Here is a 23,484-nt window from a genome sequence, read left to right on the forward strand (position 1 = left end):
CTGCTGCATCAAAAGTCTTTGAAACCGTATTTTAGTGATCTGGATGAATTAAAACTTAGCTTTTATTCTAGCTCTTATAAGATAAATGAGATTTTGTTCCTCAAAATGAAAGTAAAGAGGTAGGTAATCGTAGATTGCTCACAGTGTCCCACGATATAACGGGACTTGTACTGAGGGCAATACTGAAATGTCCACAAGGGCAAAATATGGACTGGCTGATGTATTCCAAACGTGATGTTTCAAGGTCTAGACAATTAGGGTGGTACACATCAGTATTCAGGCCACAGGTGGTCAGGTTTGGTGCACACAGGCGCCAATATCTGACACGTCAAAGTGGACATATAACAAGTATTAAACAACAAAAAATCTATATGCGCAACGACAAACACAACACAAATAATGACATGGATGTATGCGTATATCCGTGTTACATACTGCACACTCACACATCCACAGCATATAGGTGCACGGCGGCACCGCTTGAGAAAAAAGACACACCACCAGGTGTCCTACCGTACAGGTTTGATGTACTCCAGGCACCTGTGTTCTTGATGTCTTTATCAGGCAGGGTGGTCCTTTTCGGCAGTTGGAGGGTATTGGAGGGAATAAAGACGATGATATTTCTTTTCTATCCCTAGAAGGCCCTCGCAGCCCTACAATAAGCCTCCAAAACTAGCCACGGGGTGTCCCACTAGTTGGGCCCCCGTCCGGAACCTAACCCTGGAATTGTGGTCCCTAAAAAGGCCCTACAAGGATCCCTACATGCACGTTTCTGGGGTAGGGCAATGAGCCCCTCCCCTCATCAGGGGATATAGTTTCTAAGGGCCGGAAAATACAAAAAGAGAGTCACCAAAAATGGTGACTCTCCTATAGAGTAAGGCGCACAGGTGGGTGTGCAACCGGCAATGGGAATGAAGGAGAGGAGACAGGTAGATTGAAGTTTCCTCCCTTCTGTCACTAAAGTGGAGCGCACAGGTAGGTGTACAGCCACAGTGTAAGGTGGAGCGCACAGATAGGTGCACAGCCGCAATGAAAAATAGAGAAGGGGGACAGATGAAAGCGCCCCTTGTCCTCTTAAAGTGCACAGGTTGGTGCCGCAGGCATATGTCTTACCTGGTCTGGAAGTGTACGCGTCCGCTCTTTTGAAGGTTCGCGCCGAGGTATCGGCACGTCGCACGCCATGATGACGTCAGCCCTTCCCTTAGTGCGGCGGCAGGCAGTGATGACGTTTTGCCCTTACTTTGCGTATCATGCCCATACGCCGATTGTGCGCTGCGCATGCGCGATAGTACGCGTACATTATGTTTCCAATATCATCGCATTAGTGCCTGAAATGATGTATCCAGGCCATAATGCACAAGGATAATTATTGGATTCCAGTATACAGCCTCCATAGGTCAATGTTTATATTTAAATTATACCAGCAGACCATCATACTGGTAACTTCACTCTTATAATGGGGCTGCATTCAAAAAAGGTGCTGTTGTTTTATTTATATGTCGTTGATCAGATACTACTATCAGCGACATACAAAAGAATAAGAAAGATAGAGTATACATCAGGCGCCAGACAAATTAGTATATGTTGTGCAGGCGCACTGTGTAGACCTACAAATATAGAGATACGGACAAAGCATAGATATATGTATTTTCTTGTCCGTATACACGGGCGTATTGATATATAAGCTCCGTATAGGGGTGAATCTGTGGGCAGCGGAACACGTGTCCAACAGATTCACTCAAACACCCTGATATGGGTATACAACATGAATTATTTAGTGATATTTATTGCGGTCTTGTTGATTGCATTTTTTAAAAACGGCAGGATCTACCACCAGCTCAGGGGCACGGCGATGGGATGTTCCTGTGCGCCGTCCTACGCCAATTTGCTCCTGGGCTGGTGGGAAGAAACCACAGTTTTTGGGGATGCGATGTCGTCATGTACCGGGCCCATACTTATGTGGGCGCGGTACATAGACGACATCTTTGTCATTTGGAATGACACGAAAGATTCTTTTTTTGAATTTGTCCGTGGACTTAACATCAATACGGTGGGGCTACGCTTTACCTCTGAGGCTAACTGTGACAGTTTGGCATTTCTGGACATTAAGATATCCAGGGGGGGCTCTAACGAACTCGACACCACAATATATAGGAAGCCGACGTCGACGAACTCTGTCCTGCATTGGAACAGTGGCCATCCCTTCTCCCAAAAAAGAGGGATCCCAAAGAGTCAGTATTTGCGCCTCAGACGCAACTGTTCCAGCAGGTCAGAGTTCGTCGACCAGGCTAAGGCCTTACAGAATCGGTTTTTAGACAGGGGATATCCCAATAAGGTCCTTAAACAAGCCTATCAAACTGCACTAACAGCAAGTCGCCCCGACCTCCTAGTACCTAAAATCAGGAGGAAGGAGACGGAAAAGAAGATCCGCCTTATTGCGACCTACGATGATGCGTCAGGGCAAATTAGGGATGTCCTCCGAAAACACTGGCCTGTCCTACTGATGGACCCCGAGATCAACAAAGTCATTTTTAATTACCCACAAATCACCTTCAGGAGAGGGAGTAGTCTAAAAGACATGCTGGTGCACAGCCACTACACCCCGGCGACCCAAGCAGCGACGTGGCTGGATCGCAAGATCAACGGCTGCTATAGGTGTAGTGGCTGTGTAGCTTGCAAAATTCTACAGAGCAGTAAGACCTTCTATAGCTCAAATTTAGAAAAGTCCTTCATTATCAAGGATTTTATCAATTGCCGCACACGCGGTGTTATATACAAAATTACATGCGTGTGCGGACTCGAATACATCGGCAAAACCAAGAGGGAGTTGCGCAGACGTCTAGGAGAACACCTGGGCGACATTGGGAACGAACGCGACACCCCAGTGGCCCGACATGTAAATGAACACCATGGCGGAGATTCGAACTGCATCCAAGCCATCGGAATTGATAAAATCCCCCCACCAATACGTGGCGGTGATTGGGACCGTCTCCTACTTCAAAGAGAAGCACGTTGGACCTTCCAACTGGACACGGTATCCCCCAAGGGCTTGAATGAGTCCCTCCACTTCGGTTGTTTCCTTTAAGAACACCCCTTCAATCTGTTCTTTATACAGATTTAACTAGATATATATCTAAAACTGCCTCACCCTGCCTTACTAAACTTCGGCTGCATGGGAAACATGGGATGTAATACCCATCAACTGCTTGGTGTCACTGTCTGCTGACCACTGTTTTAAAAAATGCAATCAACAAGACCGCAATAAATATCACTAAATAATTCATGTTGTATACCCATATCAGGGTGTTTGAGTGAATCTGTTGGACACGTGTTCCGCTGCCCACAGATTCACCCCTATACGGAGCTTATATATCAATACGCCCGTGTATACGGACAAGAAAATACATATATCTATGCTTTGTCCGTATCTCTATATTTGTAGGTCTACACAGTGCGCCTGCACAACATATACTAATTTGTCCGGCGCCTGATGTATACTCTATCTTTCTTATTCTTTTGTATGTCGCTGATAGTAGTATCTGATCAACGACATATAAATAAAACAACAGCACCTTTTTTGAATGCAGCCCCATTATAAGAGTGAAGTTACCAGTATGATGGTCTGCTGGTATAATATAAATATAAACATTGACCTATGGAGGCTGTATACTGGAATCCAATAATTATCCTTGTGCATTATGGCCTGGATACATCATTTCAGGCACTAATGCGATGATATTGGAAACATAATGTACGCGTACTATCGCGCATGCGCAGCGCACAATCGGCGTATGGGCATGATACGCAAAGTAAGGGCAAAACGTCATCACTGCCTGCCGCCGCACTAAGGGAAGGGCTGACGTCATCATGGCGTGCGACGTGCCGATACCTCGGCGCCAACCTTCAAAAGAGCGGACGCGTACACTTCCAGACCAGGTAAGACATATGCCTGCGGCACCAACCTGTGCACTTTAAGAGGACAAGGGGCGCTTTCATCTGTCCCCCTTCTCTATCTTTATTGCGGCTGCGCACCTATCTGTGCGCTCCACCTTACACTGTGGCTGTACACCTACCTGTGCGCTCCACTTTAGTGACAGAAGGGAGGAAACTTCAATCTACCTGTCTCCTCTCCTTCATTCCCATTGCCGGTTGCACACCCACCTGTGCGCCTTACTCTATAGGAGAGTCACCATTTTTGGTGACTCTCTTTTTGTATTTTCCGGCCCTTAGAAACTATATCCCCTGATGAGGGGAGGGGCTCATTGCCCTACCCCAGAAACGTGCATGTAGGGATCCTTGTAGGGCCTTTTTAGGGACCACAATTCCAGGGTTAGGTTCCGGACGGGGGCCCAACTAGTGGGACACCCCGTGGCTAGTTTTGGAGGCTTATTGTAGGGCTGCGAGGGCCTTCTAGGGATAGAAAATAAATATCATCGTCTTTATTCCCTCCAATACCCTCCAACTGCCGAAAAGGACCACCCTGCCTGATAAAGACATCAAGAACACAGGTGCCTGGAGTACATCAAACCTGTACGGTAGGACACCTGGTGGTGTGTCTTTTTTCTCAAGCGGTGCCGCCGTGCACCTATATGCATGTGTGAGTGTGCAGTATGTAACACGGATATACGCATACATCCATGTCATTATTTGTGTTGTGTTTGTCGTTGCGCATATAGATTTTTTGTTGTTTAATACTTGTTATATGTCCACTTTGACGTGTCAGATATTGGCGCCTGTGTGCACCAAACCTGACCACCTGTGGCCTGAATACTGATGTGTACCACCCTAATTGTCTAGACCTTGAAACATCACGTTTGGAATACATCAGCCAGTCCATATTTTGCCCTTGTGGACATTTCAGTATTGCCCTCAGTACAAGTCCCGTTATATCGTGGGACACTGTGAGCAATCTACGATTACCTACCTCTTTACTTTCATTTTGAGGAACAAAATCTCATTTATCTTATAAGAGCTAGAATAAAAGCTAAGTTTTAATTCATCCAGATCACTAAAATACGGTTTCAAAGATTCATGTGAGTGATTATATGCAAATAATCCATATTTAAGTTTACTTTGCATCAAAACTCCCTGTCACCCTCACTGTGTTAGGTGTTGCCTGACTCGAGCGAGCCATGGGATGTAATAACATTGTGCATGTTTGTGCTCTCTGGTGTGATGCACGTAAGATTTTGTCAGGGTAACCCGTGCCTGGAATCTCATCCTGAGGTCTCTGGCCTGGTGTCTGACTTCAATCTGTTCTGAACAATTTAGTTTTAGCGTTAGATATTGACCTGTGGGTATTCTGCTTTTAAGTGGAGTAGGATGGTTACTCTCCCACCTTAGTAGAGAATTAGTTGTGGTGGGTTTTCGATATATGGTAGTTTGTAAACCACCCTGGCCATCCTTGGAAATTGATATGTCCAAAAATGGAAGATGGTCCTCCACCAAGACCGAGGTGAATCTCAGATTGATGGAATTTGCATTTAGTCTATTTACAAAATTGTCAAAGCCAATCTCTGTCCCGCTCCAAATGACAAAAATGTAGTCTATAAAGTGGGACCAAAGTACGACATGGTCAAACCCTCCACAGGGACCTCTCCAAAAACTATAGTCTCCTCCCACCAGCCCAGGAGCAAATTTGAGTACGAAGGCGTACAAGAACTGCATATTGCAGTGCCCCTGAGCTGGTGGTAGATATGAACATCAAAGAAAAAATTGTTTCTGAAGAGTATAAATCTCAGAATGGAGGAGTACATCGATCGAGGCCAGGAACCAATTAGGTTCCACAGTGATACCCTCTAATTTTGTAAGGAGGTCCCCTGTATCCCTAATGTAGGAGGGTAGGCTTTGTACAAATGGCTGTAGAATTTGATCTACGTATACTCCACAGTTTTATAATAGACTGCCCACCCCCGACACAATGTGGGCATAACTACTGTGAGGGCGGCACACATCTGTACAAAACTACTGTGAAGGTTGTACAATGAGGGCAATACTACTGTGAGGGTGCCAAACATGCTAGGCACGCCACTGATAAAACTCCTCCATTTCCTAGGTCTCTCCCTCTCCAAATATGAAATCAGCAATAAAGGTTTCAGATGTTCTATGACATCATGCTGGAAGGCGTCACAGGCTGCAACGAAAATTCCCAAAAAGGCATAGTGTGGTGACCAGACAGATCGAGTGGAACACAACAGGCAAACACTTCTCCACCGAGTCCTCTCCACTTCCTTCAAACAATTAAGTTGTGGGATTAAGGGTATAATTATGCCTCAGATTTCACTTACCATTTGCTGCAAATGAGTCCATAGGGTCTGGGAATGTTCACAACTTTATAACCCAGGTAGTAAGCCCAAGACTGGAGTAGTTAAAAGGGGTTTTCAGATTTTTTTAACTGATGTGATGACCTATCCTCTGGATAGGTCATCAGTATCTGATCGGTAGGGGTCCAACACCAGGGCCCCAAGCCGATCAGCTGTTTTAGAAGCCACCTATACTCGCTGTAGTGTGGTGGCGTTCTCTCAACTTTGCCTAGGCCATGTGACATCATGTTCATCGGTTACATGGCCCACAGCTCAGTCCCATTGAAGTGTATGTGCTTGGCGAGCTAAGAGAAAGCAGAGGAGCTACTACAAGCACCGGTGGCTTCTCAACCAGCTGATTGGCGGGGGTCCTTTATCTCTTTAATAAAGACTGTGATATTTACCTGCTCAAGGATCCTCAAAATCTGAAGAACAGAAGAATTGATGTTCCACAAATGTCCTAGTTTGGTAAAAATTAAATATATTCCAATATGTATATTATATAATTTTCCCTTACGTCATTGCAAATAGTTACATGACACAAGGGTATCCAGTCTCCGCCGCGCCCAGTGTCGGCTGTGGCAATGTCAAACCAGATGAACATTGCAGGCTTGGAAGAGAAGGAGCGGAGGAGAGCCAGCGCCAGGAAGCAGGTAAGTAATCTTCCCTTTACAGATCCAGTAAAGTGGGGGAGTTTACCAAACCCCCTCATTCTTGCACAACCCCTTTAAGATCTAGAAGAATTATAACAGCTGTAATTACACTTCTGAATATACTGATATTTTCCTTAAATTTTTGCTTCAATATACAGTTTCTGCAATATTTTTATAAGAAAGCTGTCTTCTCGCTATAAATAATAGTAAAAAAACTAAATATATGGAAATTCATGGCATATTTTACAGGACAGATTTAGAATTGTTTGTTCCCTGTGTGAATTCTCTGATGTTGAACAAGAGATGATTTCCGAGTAAAACATTTGCCACATTCAGAACATGAATACAGCTTCTCTCCTGTGTGACTTCTCTGATGGCTCTTAAGAGATGATTTCTGAGTAAAACATTTACCACATTCTGAACACGAATATGGTTTCTCCCCTGTGTGAATTCTCTGATGACTCTCAAGAGATGATTTCTGAGTAAAACATTTGCCACATTCTAAACATGAATATGGCTTCTCTCCCGTGTGACTTCTCTGATGGCTCTCAAGAGATGATTTCTGAGCAAAACATTTACCACATTCTGAACATGAATATGGAGTCTCCCCTGTGTGAATTCTCTGATGTTTAACAACAGCTGATTGCTGAGTAAAACATTTTCCACATTCTGAACATGAATACAGCGCCCCTGTGTGAATTCTCTGATGGGTCTCAAGAGATGATTTCTGAGTAAAACATTTCCCACATACTGAACATAAATACAGCTCCCCTGTGTGAATTCTCTGATGGCTCTCAAGTGATGATTTCTGAGTGAAACATTTGCCACATTCTGAGCATGAATACGGCTTCTCTCCTGTGTGAATTATCTGATGTTTAACAACAGCGGATTGCTGAGTAAAAGATTTACCACATTCTGCACATAAAAATGGCTTCTCTCCTGTGTGAAATCTCCGATGCACAAGAAGTTCTGATTTCAGGCAAAAACATTTCCCACATTCAAAACATAAATACGGCTTGTCCCCTGTGTGAATTCTTTGATGTCTCTCAAGATTTGATTTGTGAGTAAAATATTTCCCACATTCTGAACATGAATATCTCTTCTCCCCTGTGTGAATTCGCTGATGTCTCTCAAGACTTGATTTCTCAGTAAAACATTTCCTACATTCTGAACATGAATACGGCTTCTCTCCTGTGTGACTTCTTTGATGTAGAAGAAGAACTGACTTTCTAGTAAAACATTTTGCACATTCTGAACATGAAAACGGCTTATCTCCTGTGTGAATTCTCTGATGGTTTTCAAGATTAGTTTTTTTAGCAAAACATTTTCCACATTCTGAACATGAAAACGGCTTATCTCCTGTGTGAATTCTCTGATGGTTTTCAAGATGTGATTTGTTAGTAAAACATTTCCCACAGTCTGAACATGAATAAAGCTTCTCCCCTGTGTGATGTCTTTGATGTTGAAGAAGGCCTGATTTCCAAGTAAAACACTTCCCACATTGTGAGCATGAATACGGCTTTTTCTGAGCTCTTTGGGTTCCAGAACCTCTTCTGTGAGTTTCATTCTGAGTAAGAGTATGTGATGAATTAGAAGATCGGACCTGTTTTAAAGGATGAGATGATAGATTTTTGCTGTGAAGGTCTGAGGGTACATCTGGGATAATGGCACGCTCTTCATATGTATCTGATAGGACACCTGGATCATCTGCATTATAATATGTAGATATGAGATGTTTCTCCAAGCTCCCAGTACAGTCATCTACCAAGAACAAAACATTTTTTAAATTATTTTTAATTAATATATTTTACAAATTGAAGGCAGCTATCAAAATTCATAACTGACAAGAGGGCTGTCCAATTGTATCATGTGACCCCACACCTAAAAGCAGAATGGTCCTAAGTACATAGAAGGGTCAGGCAAGTAGAACAAAGCTGTTACAACAGGCAAGAGTCAGGCAATCATATGCACAGGATGCTCACATCCTGGAGATCAATCATCTCACACGGGGGATGCTCAATCTGCGGCCCTCCAGCTGTTGCAAGGCTACAACTCCCAGCATGCCCTAAAAGCTGTAGGCTGTTCAGGCATGCTGGGAGTTGCAGTTTTGCAACCAGTTGGGAGGGCCACAAGTTGGGCATCCGTGATCTTACAGAATACTGCAAAAAATATTATTTGTCCGGCGTCAGGAGGAGGAGAAGCTGCCCCAGTCCATGAACAGCATACAACAATTGATGGCAATGTTACAGCAGAAGGAATAAGAAGGGGCCAAGTCCATAACCAATACTGATGATGTGATGTGGGACCAGTTTGTGTTATATCTCAGAAATCAACCATGGCAAAGGAACCGGTGTGAGAAACTCAGTTACATTGCCATAAAGGGGTTGTCCAAGTTATATTTATTGATGACCTATCCTCAGGATAGGTCATCAAAATCAGATCAGCAGGGGTCAGACACCCGGCACCCCCGTCAATCTACTGTTCGATCTGCAGCGGTGAGCAGGTGTAATTACACCCAAGCCGTCCCATTCATTTCAATGGGACGATAACTCCTATACAAGTGCATAGGAATGATCCATCCCATTGAAATGAATGGGACGGCTTAGGTGTAATTACACCTGCTCACCGCTGCAGATGCAACGGCGAGAAGGTAAACAGTGAGGAGAAGGCGGCGCTGGCACGGGGCGCGCCTTCTCTTCAAACAGCTGATAGGCGAGGGTGTCGGATCCCTGCCGATCTGATATAAATATAACTTGGACAACCCCTTTAAGAGAGGACACAGGTTCATCAACTTTAATCTATTTTAATCAACTCAAGTGAGAACCTGAACGGACTATACACCAGTTGTTGAAGGCAGAAATAACCTTAGGAAAGAAGAAGCAAGCCAACTGAAAAATGTAATAATTTTACAATAAGTCATTGTATGCAACAGAGGTGTCAGGAGGGCCAGGAAACCTACCCCCTATTAGAGGTATGGCAGCCCAATCCTCACAACTTTTCAGATGAAACCAGTAGGTCCCCCGGGCCTGTATGGACGACATATACAGTGGATATAAAAAGTCTACACACCCCTGTTAAAATGTCAGGTTTCTGTGATATAAAAAAATGAGACAAAGATAAATCATTTCAGAACTTTTTCCACCTTTAATGTGACCTATAAACTGTACAACTCAATTTAAAAACAAACCGAAATCATTAAGGTGGAGGGAAGAAAACAAAAAAACTAAAATAATGTGGTTGAATAAGTGTGCACACCCTCTTATAGCTCGGGATGTAGCTGTGTTCAGAAATAAGCAATCACATTCACAATCCTGTTAAATAGGAGTCAGCATACACCGGCCGTCATGTAAAGGGCCTCTGATTGACCCCAGATAAAGCTCCGCTGCTCTAGTTGGTCTTTCCTGACGTTTTCTTGGTCCACAGAGATCTTCCACAGCATCAGAGGGGTCTCATTGTTAGAAGGTATCAGTCAGGAGAAGGGGACAAAAGAATGTCCAAGGCATTAGATATACCATGGAACACAGTGGAGACCGTCATCATCAAGTGGAGAAAATATGGCCCAACAGTGACATCACGAAGAACTGGACGTCCCTCCAAAATTGATGAAAAGACAAGAAGAAAACTGGTCTTGGAAAACTGGTCCCTCCAACATTAAAGGAGCTGCAGGAATATCTGGCAAGTAATAGTTGTGTGGTCCATGTGAGAACAATCTCCCGTATTCTTCATATGTCTGGGCTATGGGGCAGAGCGGCAAGACGAAAGCCTCTTCTTACAAAGAAAGACATCCAAACCAGGCTACATTCTGCAAAAACACATTTGAAGTCTCCCAAAAGCATGTGGGAAAAGGTGTTCTGGTCTGATGAATCCAAGGTTGAACTTATTGGCCATAATTCCAAAAGATATGTTTGGCGCAAAAACAACACTGCACATCACCAGAAGAACCCCATCCCCACAGTGAAGCCTGGTGGTGGCAGCATCATGCCAAGGGGCTGTTCTTCATCTGGAACTGGGGCCTTAGGTAAGCTAGAGGGAATTCTGACCAGGTCCAAATACCAGTCAATATTGGCCCAAAACCTTCAGGCTTCTGCTAGAAAGCTGAACATGAAGAGGAACTGCATCTTTCAGCACGACAACGACCCAAAGCATCCATCCAAATCAACAAAGGAATGGCTTCACCAGAAGATAAAAGTTTTGGAATGGCCCAGACCTGAATTTGATTGACAATCTGTGGGGTGATCTGAAGAGGGCTGTGCCCAGGAGATGCCCTCGCAATCTGTGGGGTGATCTGAAGAGGGCCGTGCCCAGGAGATGCCCTCGCACTGGAGGGTTTTTGCAAAAAAAGTCAAAATGTGCCATGCTGATATAGACTCCTACCCAAAAAGACTTAGTGCTGTAATAAAATCAAAAGGTGCTTCAACAAAGTATTAGTTTAAGGGTGTGCACACTTATGCAACCATATTATTTTATTTTTATATTATTTCTTCCCTCTACCTAAAAGATTTCTATTTTTTTTTTTCAATTGAGTTGTACAGTTTATAGGTCACATTAAAGGTGGGTAAAGTTCTGAAATTATTTATCTTTGTCTCATTTTCTTTCAGCACAGAAACCTGACATTTTAACAGGGGTGTGTAGACTTTTTATATCCACTGTATGTTGACACCTTGCACATTCGTAATTTGGACACCAGAATCCAGTGCAGTCCAGAGTGTATGTGACATGAGGCCTGTGAAATGCTGCACAGAGGGACACCAGGACACGTCCAGAAGATTCATGGAAGAGACCCGTCACCCTGATACTACTGAGCAAGTCCTGGAGAGTCACAGCGCAGACCTGAGGGAGTCGTTACCACCTTAGTGTAATGGGCTAGGATCAGCGGGAACACTCCTACTGCTTCCTCTTCTCCTGTCTACTAGTATGTTGGGGCAGTTGCTATGTATTATACCGTAGCTGATCTCTTGCTCAGCCGACCTCTCTTCTGTAGCTCACCTTGTTTGGAGAGGAGCTCCTGACTGGTTAGCCTCGCTGTAAATATTCCTAGTTTCTGCAGGGGCTGCTGGTTATAGTGTAAGCTCTGTGCTTTTCAGTCCAGTAATCCTTTTATTTTCTAGTATCTCTCCTAGTTTTCCTCATCGGTGTAGTTTTGTTCTTATGGTCAGTCCAGTCTTTACCTCTGATTCTTGTAGTCTGTGTGTGTGGTTGGGGGGAGGGGATGTTCCATGTTTCAGTCTGTCCTGCCTTGATTCTAGTTCAGCTCTGCTCAGTTTGGGTTGGGTCTTAGTGTCCTCCTGTTGTCTGTTTTAGGGTCAGTTTTACAGATTAGGATTTTTCATAGGAATGTCTTAACAGACAGTGATGTCTGGTATTAGGGTCAGCGTGTAAGGACAGATCTAGGGAAGGTTTCAGGGAAAGCTCCAGTCAGGGCCACTTATTGTCTGTTCACCATATAACCCCCATCATCCGTCTGTTCAATTGTCTGATTACCATCCCCATCCTGTTCTAGTCATCTACTGATGATCTCCTATCTCCTGGCTTTCTTCTTAGGGTACTTTCACACTTGCGTTCAGAGCGGATCCGTCTGCATTATATTGTAAAAATAATTCTAAGTGTGAAAGTAGCCTCAGACGGATCCGTCCAGACTTTACATTGAAAGTCAATGGGGGACGGATCCGTTTGAAGATAGACCATATTGTGTCATCTTCAAACGGATCCGTCCCCATTGACTTACATTGTAAGTCTGGACGGATCAGCTTGCCTCCGCACGGCCAGGCGGACACCCGAACGCTGCAAGCAGTGTTCAGGTGTCCGCCTGCTGAGCGGAGGCCAAACGGTGCCAGACTGATGCATTCTGAGCGGATCCGCATCCACTCAGAATGCATTAGGGCAGTACGGATGCGTTCGGGGCCGCTTGTGAGAGCCTTCAAACGGAGCTCACAAGCGGACACCCGAACGCTAGTGTGAAAGTAGCCTTACCTGCTTGTGTTGGGATATGCACTTTGTATTATTCTGGGACGGTCTGGCTGTTACACAGTTTGGTCCTACTGTAAGTCCTGGGGGTATCTGAGTACTGGGGGACACTGTTAGTAACTGGGAAAGGCACCTGCTATAGGGGAAGTCCAGTTCAGGGTCATTACGGTTACAGACTCGTCTCTGCTTCATTTAGTGGTCACTACTCACCTGGGCTCTTATCTGTAGGATTGTCCTCCTTGTATTCCTCATCGCCCCTCACATCTGTCTCTGTAGGGATCTCCTCCTTGTATTCCTCATCGCCCCTCACATCTGTCTCTGTAGGGATCTCCTCCTTGTATTCCTCATCGCCCCTCACATCTGTCTCTGTAGGAATGTCCTCCTTGTATTCCTCATCGCCCCTCACATCTGTCTCTGTAGGAATCTCCTCCTTGTATTCCTCATCGCCCCTCACATCTGTCTCTGTAGGAATGTCCTCCTTGTATTCCTCATCGCCCCTCACATCTGTCTCTGTAGGGATCTCCTCCTTGTATTCCTCATCGCCCCTCACATCTGTCTCTGTAGGAATGTCCTCCTTGTATTCCTCATCGCCCCTCACATCTGTCTCTGTAGGGATCTCCTCCTTGTATTCCTCATCGCCCCTCACATCTGTCTCTGTAGGGATCTCCTCCTTGTATCCCTTATCGCCCCTCACATCTGTCTCTGTAGGGATCTCCTCCTTGTATTCCTCATCGCCCCTCACATCTGTCTCTGTAGGGATCTCCTCCTTGTATTCCTCATCGCCCCTCACATCTGTCTCTGTAGGGATCTCCTTCTTGTATTCCTCATCGCCCCTCACATCTGTCTCTGTAGGGATCTCCTCCTTGTATTCCTCATCGCCCCTCACATCTGTCTCTGTAGGGATCTCCTTCTTGTATTCCTCATCGCCCCTCACATCTGTCTCTGTAGGGATCTCCTCCTTGTATTCCTCATCACCCCTCACATCTGTCTCTGTAGGAATGTCCTCCTTGTATTCCTCATCGCCCCTCACATCTGTCTCTGTAGGAATGTCCTCCTTGTATTCCTCATCGCCCCTCACATCTGTCTCTGTAGGGATCTCCTCCTTGTATTCCTCATCGCCCCTCACATCTGTCTCTGTAGGGATCTCCTCCTTGTATTCCTCATCGCTCCTCACATCTGTCTCTGTAGGAGTCTCCTCCTTGTATTCCTCATCGCCCCTCACATCTGTCTCTGTAGGGATCTCCTCCTTGTATTCCTCATCGCTCCTCACATCTGTCTCTGTAGCATTAATATTGTTCAGATCTTCATTCTGATTCAAAATGTGTGAAACAAATATTGTGAATTACAGGACAGTTGGACAAGTTGAGTGGAATGTTTTAGATGCCTACAAAAGATCATTAAAAGAGTTATCCAACTGTAAACTTGTGTAATAGACCCCTTCAGAGAGGCGGACCCCCGGTGGAGTTCATACTTACTTGGTCCGTGCCTCTGTGTTCTGGCTTCATTGCTCCACTGTCGACTCTGCAGGTGCTGTGTCTGTGGAAATCAACACACTGTTGACAGGGGGGCGGGGGTGCAGATAGTTGGGGGGTTGGGAGCAACTGCTGCAGCCAAGGACTGGCAGCAGCGGTGACCTGTGACCAATGTGGCACATGACTGAGTGACGTACTGCATGGGTGGCAGGTGCTCCCCTGCCCTGTCAACTGGATGTGGATTCTCAGAGACCCGGGATCTGCAGAGGTGCCCATGTATCGATGGAGCTGGAACCCACCAGCAGGGATCAGGTAAGTATGAATCCAGCCACTCTGAAGGGGTCTGTTAAATAATTAGGCTGGATAACCTCTGTAAAGGGATTATCCCACAAATTAAGAAGTAGGAATTCTACCAGCGACTGGTTTCTCTGGAGTCCAACATGACAGCACCACATGGAGATTATCCTTCTAGTCTTCTGTAGGGACAGGAACACAGAGAGGTTACAAGGCTCCTCTCACCATCTCCCTCCAGTGTTTTCTGAAATACTACACCAGGATGGATGCAACTAAATATGTATTTACTCATTACCAATGTAATACAAACCATGGGAAGGAGTAAGGCTGGGGTCATGGCAGACAATTACTGGACTCATTTCTACTTTTCAGTACATCCTCCATGACAGCACCCCATCGAGCGATACCAGATAAGCATGTGGTTGGGGGAGAAGAGAGTCTGGGTCAAATCTCTCAAGGGCTAAGGCTAATTAAACAGCCTGCCGCTAATGTGAAAGTAGCCTGAAAAGGGACTGAACATTCAGATTCGTACCAGTAGAAAAATCTCCTCCAAACTTCCCTGTAAACTTGTGAGATAACTTCCTTGGGACTCTGCTGTAAGGTAGATATTACTCTGACAGTCCCTGAATTTTCAGGATTTCCCTCTCAGGATTCAAGCTTTCAGGATTTCTGCATCTGGACCTTTCGATACAGAAGAGGGCCCTGGAGAAGAACAATATTTCATCTTAGATAAAGAGGTTCTGGGTCTACCAGAAATAAATACTTCAGGATCGGGAACCAGCTGTGCTTTGGACAGAATTAGGTAATTTGAATGACACTGGTTGCTTTTAACCATATAGTCCTCAGGACGGCCGGGATAAAAGGACAAGGAGGAAATGAGCATGCTAGGCCCATATTCTATTCCTGAGCACCTCACCCCTTTTTGCTGGTATCCATAGGGACTTACATTCCATAGAATCCCTCATTACAGGTTTTCTGGGAAAGTCCACGAAAGTAAAGCCCGTCTTCTCACTCTGGGAAGATGAATTGTTTGGTTGAGGCCGTAAGAATCAATTTCTGGAGAGAACAGACGTGAAACTGACTCCAAAGAACTGTGGAGATGCAGAAGGTCATTAACCCCAAGATGTTCATAGCTTTCCCTGTATCATCTCAAGTTTGAGAATTGGCAGAAATGAGTGGAACTATGATATCTCTTTCTCTGAGGAAGGCCAGGATCTCTATTACCAGGTTTTTAAAAAGTCATTGGGCAGAGGGAGCTCACAGAGAGGGCTCCGAGTGCTGCCTCTTGCACCCGCACCATAGGTTCGCCACCACTGATCTAGGCTAGCTTTTAGGAAATGTGGGGAGCACTGCTTATGTTAGTGCAGGTAGTGTTAACAAGCTCCGGACAGCCCAGACAGACTACCAGTAGAGAGGATCGTGTGATCCACCGACAAGAATAAGCAGCTCCCATAATTTTGTTGTCCACCACCTAGACACAGGTGGCCCATAGTAGTGGTACGAGGAGTACTAACAGCTCAGTGATACGTGCAGGACATCCTGCCGCCACATGTATTGTTCTCATAGCACTTTTCAGCTGGATAATACTCTCCTGCGCACAGCGAGGCTTCTCCAGGAATGTGTCCTCCTATTTTAACAGCTGAAATGAGAGCTTCAGCAACCTGAAGTGAGTGTGCAGGATCTACAGTTTTATCTGTAACCTCTGTTGGCAAATGTACCTTAGGATACCATGCTGAACTTGTATGTCTCCAGGCTAGAGGCCGTATCTCATCTTGCCTCCAGGCTAGAGGCCGTATCTCATCTTGCCTCCAGGCTAGAGGCCGTATCTCATCTTGCCTCCAGGCTAGAGGCCGTATCTCATCTTGCCTCCAGGCTAGAGGCCGTATCTCATCTTGCCTCCAGGCTAGAGGCAGCCCAACAGGGTCCTAAAACCTCCTTGGAATTGGACAATTTTCAATAAATGTCTCAATTTCTGTAATATTGTATTGGGACCCCTTACATTTATCATCATTACAGTCACACTGGGAAAGTTTAATCTCAACATCTCCTTCTTGGTGCAGGATTTTTAGTCAATGAATGTATATACAGATGGGCTCTTACCACTCATACCATCATAAAGTTCCTCCCCTTTTACTCCAGGGACTCGATCCTCCAGGAGAGTCTCTTGGACGGATGCGAGTCCTGAACCTGGGGACTCAAGCATTCAGATGCTCGACGCTGCCTGCCAGGACCTTCTGATGACAAAGCCAGAGCTCAAAAAGGGAAGCAACATCCCCGACATCAAACCTGATGGGAAGGGTCCCTTCAGCAGGACATGACCATCCCATACAGCTGATTTGAGAAGGTCTAGAAAGGGTCTGGGATTGACTAAGGGACCCCTACCATGGAAGGAGAGGGAAGAAACCCCCATACAACCCTAGCAAAGATCCTACAATTTGATATAAAAGTAAATTTCCACTCAGGAATCCTCTCTGCACCTGTCCTCTGTAGAGACAGGAAGAACACTGGAGGCTGGAGCGGCCTATTGACTTCTGTGTTTTAGTCCCTACAGAAGACCAGAAGGACAACCTACATATGGTGCTGTCCTGGAAAAAGTTATCTGGAGTAGTGCATACCAACACTTGAAGTACAGAAATGCAAAAACCGCTGCTCTCCAGTATAATATTCATCCTTTTTAGCTTCTTTACTCCCTCCTCTGCAGCTCTGGTCTCTTCATTCTCTGTGGGTGGGCAGCAGCTCATCCCATGTGACCATCAAGCACCTGCATCTCCCAGGAGTGCGCTGCAGCCAGCTCTTCCTAAGCCCCTCTCCCTCACAATCAGCACCAGGGACTCCACTAATAAGTAGCAGTATAATATGTAATACCCCTCCGCCGTGTAGAGATACAGCTATATACCTCCATGAATATACAAGTAGGGATGAATGAAAGGAGTCTGCACTGCTTCTCCACGAGATGACTGCACCGGCACCGACAGGAGGAGGGAGCAGAGAAGATACTGAGCATGTGTCCATCCCTGAATGCAGGAGAAGGTGGACCAGAAACCTAGTCACAGAAGAAACAGCAGGGGGCGCTACCAGAAGGGAAATGTACTGTACATAAAAATACAACCAATAATATTACTGCATGTACATAGTAATAAACCTTCATCAGAAATGCCCCATTCACTGCACTGTGATATTTGTTATGTAATAACCCCTTTATTATCATGACAACCACAAATGACCCCACAACAGTCGTCGTCTGAGCCTAATGGCTGCAGGTCTCCCAGAGGCTGGACCTAGATATTAGATGGCGGCTCACAGCCAATAACCTTGTACACATGCATCCTCAGCTCGGCCGGACATGCTGCAGGTGGCTTCCGTGGAGGAGATCGGCTTCTACCAGACGCGTCCGGACTCGTTCCTCTCGGGGACATAAACCTATTGGTTCCTTATTCCCACCAGTGGTCTCCATAGCCAGAGACTTGTAGGAAGAAGCAGAAAACATGGAGCGTCTGTGGTCGGCTGTAATCCCGCCATCTCCAGCTCATTACACCAGTATAAACCTAGAATACTACTGGATAAAATAAGGCGTCCTCCTACAGAGGAGGAGACATCTCCATTACCTGACCGTCCTGTGGAAGGAGAGGACGCGGACATCTCTCTGGTGTTGTCCTCTGACTGGATCTCTCTGCAGGAGACACAGAGACTGGACTCAGACTTTACAGACAGAGAATTCCAGGACATTTGTATTTAGTCCTGTCCGTTACCTGGAGATGTGAGGGGCTGGTCCTCCTCCATCTTGACCTCCTTGTACAGACCCTTGTCTCCTTCTAAATACTCCCACTCCTCCATGGAGAAATAGACAGCGACATCCTGACACCTTAGAGGAACCTGACAACACAATGACACCGTCATCACCCAGACCCCTCCAGTGCTGTGACTGTATAATGTCCCAGCATTCCCGGCGGTGTCACCTCTCCAGTCAGCAGCTCCATCATCTTGTGGACGACTTCTAGGATCTTCTCATTGTTCTTCTCATGTATCAGATTACTAGACGTCTTCTTCACCGTGGAGTAATCCTGTTCATTGAAGACATAATAATAAATGTCACCATGTACATTCCAGAGTCCATCACTTCTACAGCCATGTCCACCTGTAATTACCATAGATAACGGTGTAATGTGACATCATCAGAACCTCTCACCTCTCCGGTCACATCCCCTGTAATTACCATAGATAATGGTGTAATGTGACATCATCAGAACCTCTCACCTCTCCAGTCACATCCCCTGTAATTACCATAGATAATGGTGTAATGTGACATCATCAGAACCTCTCACCTCTCCAGTCACATCCTCTGTAATTACCATAGATAATGATGTAATGTGACATCATCAGAACCTCTCACCTCTCCAGTCACATCCCCTGTAATTACCATAGATAATGGTGTAATGTGACATCATCAGAACCTCTCACCTCTCCAGTCACATCTCCTGTAATTACCATAGATAATAGTGTAATGTGACATCATCAGAACCTCTCACCTCTCCAGTCACATCCCCTGTAATTACCATAGATAACGGTGTAATGTGACATCATCAGAACCTCTCACCTCTCCAGTCACATCCCCTGTAATCACCATAGATAATGGTGTAATGTGACATCATCAGAACCTCTCACCTCTCCAGTCACATCCCCTGTAATTACCATAGATAATGGTGTAATGTGACATCATCAGAACCTCTCACCTCTCCAGTCACATCCCCTGTAATTACCATGGATAACGGTGTAATGTGACATCATCAGAACCTCTCTCCTCTCCAGTCACATCCCCTGTAATTACCATAGATAATGGTGTAATGTGACATCATCAGAACCTCTCACCTCTCCAGTCACATCCCCTGTAATTACCATAGATAATGGTGTAATGTGACATCATCAGAACCTCTCACCTCTCCGGTCACATCCCCTGTAATATCCATAGATAACGATGTAATGTGACATCATCAGAACCTCTCACCTCTCCAGTCACATCCCCTGTAATTACCATAGATAATGGTGTAATGTGACATCATCAGAACCTCTCACCTCTCCGGTCACATCCCCTGTAATTACCATAGATAATGATGTAATGTGACATCATCAGAACCTCTCACCTCTCCAGTAAGCAGGAGGAGTATCTCTAGGGTAAGATCTAATATCCTCTCCGCCATCTTGTCCCCGTCTCCATCCATTATCTGGTACTGATGATGTCATCGGACAATCCTAGATCACAGGAACCTGAATGGAAGAAGAGGAGTCAATGTACAATCCGCATGAAATCCCATAGAAATGCTTATAATGACCGGAGATGATGAGGGACATTTGGGAGAAATCAGAGGAGATGAGGTCTTCTCTCTATTGTCTGGACTGATGACTGGAAGATCTCGTCAGGGCAGTTCCTCCATGTATGAGGTGACAGCAGTGTAAAGTATGGTGCACCTGACAATGGCCGCAGTGGTGATACCAGTAATGTAAACCATCATGGCCACAGAGGTCATGTGACACTTATACTGGTATCACTGCTGGGATACATCCTCATAACATGGACGTCTATGGGAGATGACGACCACTGCTGGAGACACTGGTGGACGCCTCCCAGGTCCCTCTCCAGCACAGACTTCAGTGTCCCCGACGTCAGGAGAGCAGCGCATGCGCAGGATGTCAGTGCGGCCTGTGACTGCCAGAATACACTGCACCACTGAAGCGTCGACTGCCAGAATACACTGCACCACTGAAGCGTCAACTGCCAGAATACACTGCACCACTGAAGCGTCGACTGCCAGAATACACTGCACCACTGAAGCGTCGACTGCCAGAATACACTGCACCACTGAAGCGTCGACTGCCAGAATACACTGCACTACTGAAGCATCAACTGCCAGAATACACTGCACTACTGAAGCCTCAACTGCCACAATACACTGCACTACTGAAGCATCAACTGCCAGAATACACTGCACTACTGAAGCCTCAACTGCCACAATACACTGCACTACTGAAGCGTCAACTGCCACAAAACACTGCACTACTTAAGCACCAGCTGTGACAGACATCACACACTGCACTACTGAAGCACCAGCTGTGACAGACATCATACACTGCACTACTGAAGCATCAGCTGCCACAGACATCATACACTGCACTACTGAAGCACCAGCTGTGACAGACATCACACACTGCACTACTGAAGCACCAGCTGTGACAGACATCACACACTGCACTACTGAAGCACCAGCTGCCACAGACATCATACACTGCACTACTGAAGCACCAGCTGTGACAGACATCATACACTGCACTACTGAAGCTCCAGCAGTGACAGATATCACACACTGCACTACTGCCTGCGGCTCCCGGCTCCCCGGTACCTGCTCCTCATGCCGGGGCTCTCCCTCCCGCTGTCCGGACATCAGAGCCTCTTTACAGGACGTTTCCAGCAGAACTTCCTCTTTCCCTCAGGTTCCTGGAGTTTTCCTCTCCCAGCATGCTTTGCGGTGTGACGTCACAGGGCTGGCCCCGCCCGGCACACTGGTCAGACAGCACTAGCCCCGCCCCCTACACCTCCGGCGGCCATGTTAGTACACCCAGACATGGCTCCTGCTCCTCTCCTCACATCACTGAGGGCCACAGGCGCTTCCCTCACCATCTCCAGAGCCCCAAACACTGGGAGCGGCCAGCACAGCCGTATTTAAGCCTCTCATGTGAGATACAGCCTGCTGAGCCTGGATCACAGCTTCTCTTGTGTGATACTACCTGATGAGCTGTGTATCTAATCCTATCCTGTGTGATACTGTCTGCTGAGCTGTGTATCTAATCCTGTCCCGTGTGATACTGTCTGCTGAGCTGTGTATCTAATCCTATCCCGTGTGATACTGTCTGCTGAGCTGTGTATCTAATCCTATCCTGTGTGATACAGTCTGCTGAGCCGTGTATCTAATCCTATCCTGTGTGATACTGTCTGCTGAGCTGTGTATCTAATCCTATCCTGTGTGATACTGTCTGCTGAACTGTGTATCCACACCTTACTTCACCAAGTGCCACGACTTCTTCTTGTTCTTCAGTGGTTGACGTGGCCAGTGGTTTTTTGTTGCTGCCCCTGGAGGAGACCGGTCACTAATTGCTGGAGCAGACGACCTCAGGCTGCAGCAATGTCACCATTCGCTTTTTCAGAAGAAATGTCCCAGGTTCTGGGGGTGTGAAGACCACATTACCCTACAACACAACTTCTGCAGTATCTCCCAGAGACCCCAGACAGAAGGGACGCCATATGCAGAGTGCCAGTACCCACTACAGTATATCACTAAGGGTCGTGTGGGCTCCTGCTGGGAATGGACCCCCAGTGCCTCTAGCTGCAGGGTCTGTACAACACTCTGACCTCACGGGGACAACAAGGTCTACTGACACGGACAGGACAGACTTTCAGCTCCAGCCTCAGCTTTACCTGACTACAATACGTGGACAAGAGGTAATAACCGAGCTCCATGGAGAAACCTCCGACCGTTAGGTTACTACTCCTAACATCCAGACACAATAGGGCTTCTCCTTCACATGTGAGAGATGTAACCGCAGCAGCCACACCGAAATACAAGGCGACTGACATAGTCCTGGACCAGCCGCTGACCATCCAAATTTCATAAGTAGTCGATGAAATGAGAACCAAACACATCTCCGCTGCCAGGTGGACACAGTACGAGGTGGCACTGCCAACGCCGTCATGAAGAACCATCAGACAAGGTCTGGGTTAGATGACCAGATAATCAGCATTATTGTATTGAATTGCTGAAAATTGAAAAGCAGGAGCTGGAGAAACTCCAATCCCTAACTTAGAATTTTTGGTAGATGGATCCCGGTACCACCATGAAGGAAGTCTATTGTGGTGTTTTACATGGTGAAGTGATTGAGGGTGTATATGTGTCTCCCAGGTTCCTAACAAATGCTGAGGAAAGCTATGTAGGAAAGGGTTAAAAACCTAAGCCTGGGCTCTGATGAGCTGCACCTGGCGAGTTGCTGGATAACCAGGATGGCAGCACACGTGCTCACAACTTCCTGAGCAAGGACCCTGAAGGTCCAGAGCAAGGAAACGCAAATATGACAGGTTGCTGTTCAGACTGTGTGCCCATTTTAGGTGGACTGAGGTTAGCTCAGCCACGTCCTATAGAGGGACCTACTGTTTAGTTAGAGCCTGGACAAGGCTAGGTGTTGTGTTTATGATTGGTGTTTTATGCAACTTGATGATATAAAACTTGGAGGACACCAGTTAAAATGCACTTCTGCCTCCCGAGTCCTCCTTGTGCTTAAAAGCCTGACTATTTCCCCTACCTTTCACCCCTGAAAAAGGGAGCTTGCCAGACGAACTGTCACACACCATGGACTGGGTAGGCAGTCACTACCCTACCCTCCTGCTTAGCATAGAAATCATAGCTACAGGCATTCACTGCAACATGTGAAATGGCTCAAGTTCTCACAGCTAATACATACACACACTGCAGGTGGCAGAAGACTATGGTCCTATCTGGAAGAGCAGAGACTTTGTGGAATCAGCAGATAAACCCATTAAAACTGTAGAGTCTATTGGGGTAGAGATCATCAAGGTACAAACTCCCGAGGCAGGGGGTAATGCCTCTGCTGACTGAGCAGCCACTCTGAAGCCCTAATGGAGGCCTACTGAGGAACCATGTCCGACTGATATCTCTTTACTGGACAAGGCAGTAGATGTCTGGTTGTGTAGAGCTCCGCAGCTGTGTAGGGGTAGTAGTAGCGGCAGCAGCAGTACAG

At 46.2% G+C, this 23,484-nt stretch overlaps 1 protein-coding gene across 6 annotated transcripts in view; it reads right to left on the reverse strand.

Moving 5' to 3' along the window:
- The window catches only part of LOC122939172 (gastrula zinc finger protein XlCGF26.1-like), a 1,061,774-nt gene that overhangs the window by 69,439 nt on the left and 968,851 nt on the right, over positions 1-23,484 (reverse strand). The window contains exons 1-3 of one of the 6 annotated variants that reach the window (XM_044295185.1): positions 13,130-13,249; positions 9,915-9,981; positions 6,777-8,716 (exon numbers count right to left, since the gene is read on the reverse strand). The exons of 4 other annotated variants lie outside the window; for them this stretch is intronic. In XM_044295185.1, the coding sequence (XP_044151120.1) occupies positions 7,212-8,716; positions 9,915-9,981; positions 13,130-13,171 (1,614 nt within the window). In that variant the 5' untranslated portion in view covers positions 13,172-13,249 and the 3' untranslated portion in view covers positions 6,777-7,211. Of the gene's footprint in view, positions 1-6,776; positions 8,717-9,914; positions 9,982-13,129; positions 13,250-23,484 lie in introns of those variants that run through there. One more of the 6 variants, XM_044295182.1, reaches the window with a different exon arrangement.

The sequence above is a fragment of the Bufo gargarizans genome, chromosome 5 (assembly GCF_014858855.1).
Source record: "Bufo gargarizans isolate SCDJY-AF-19 chromosome 5, ASM1485885v1, whole genome shotgun sequence".
Lineage (NCBI taxonomy): Eukaryota > Metazoa > Chordata > Amphibia > Anura > Bufonidae > Bufo > Bufo gargarizans.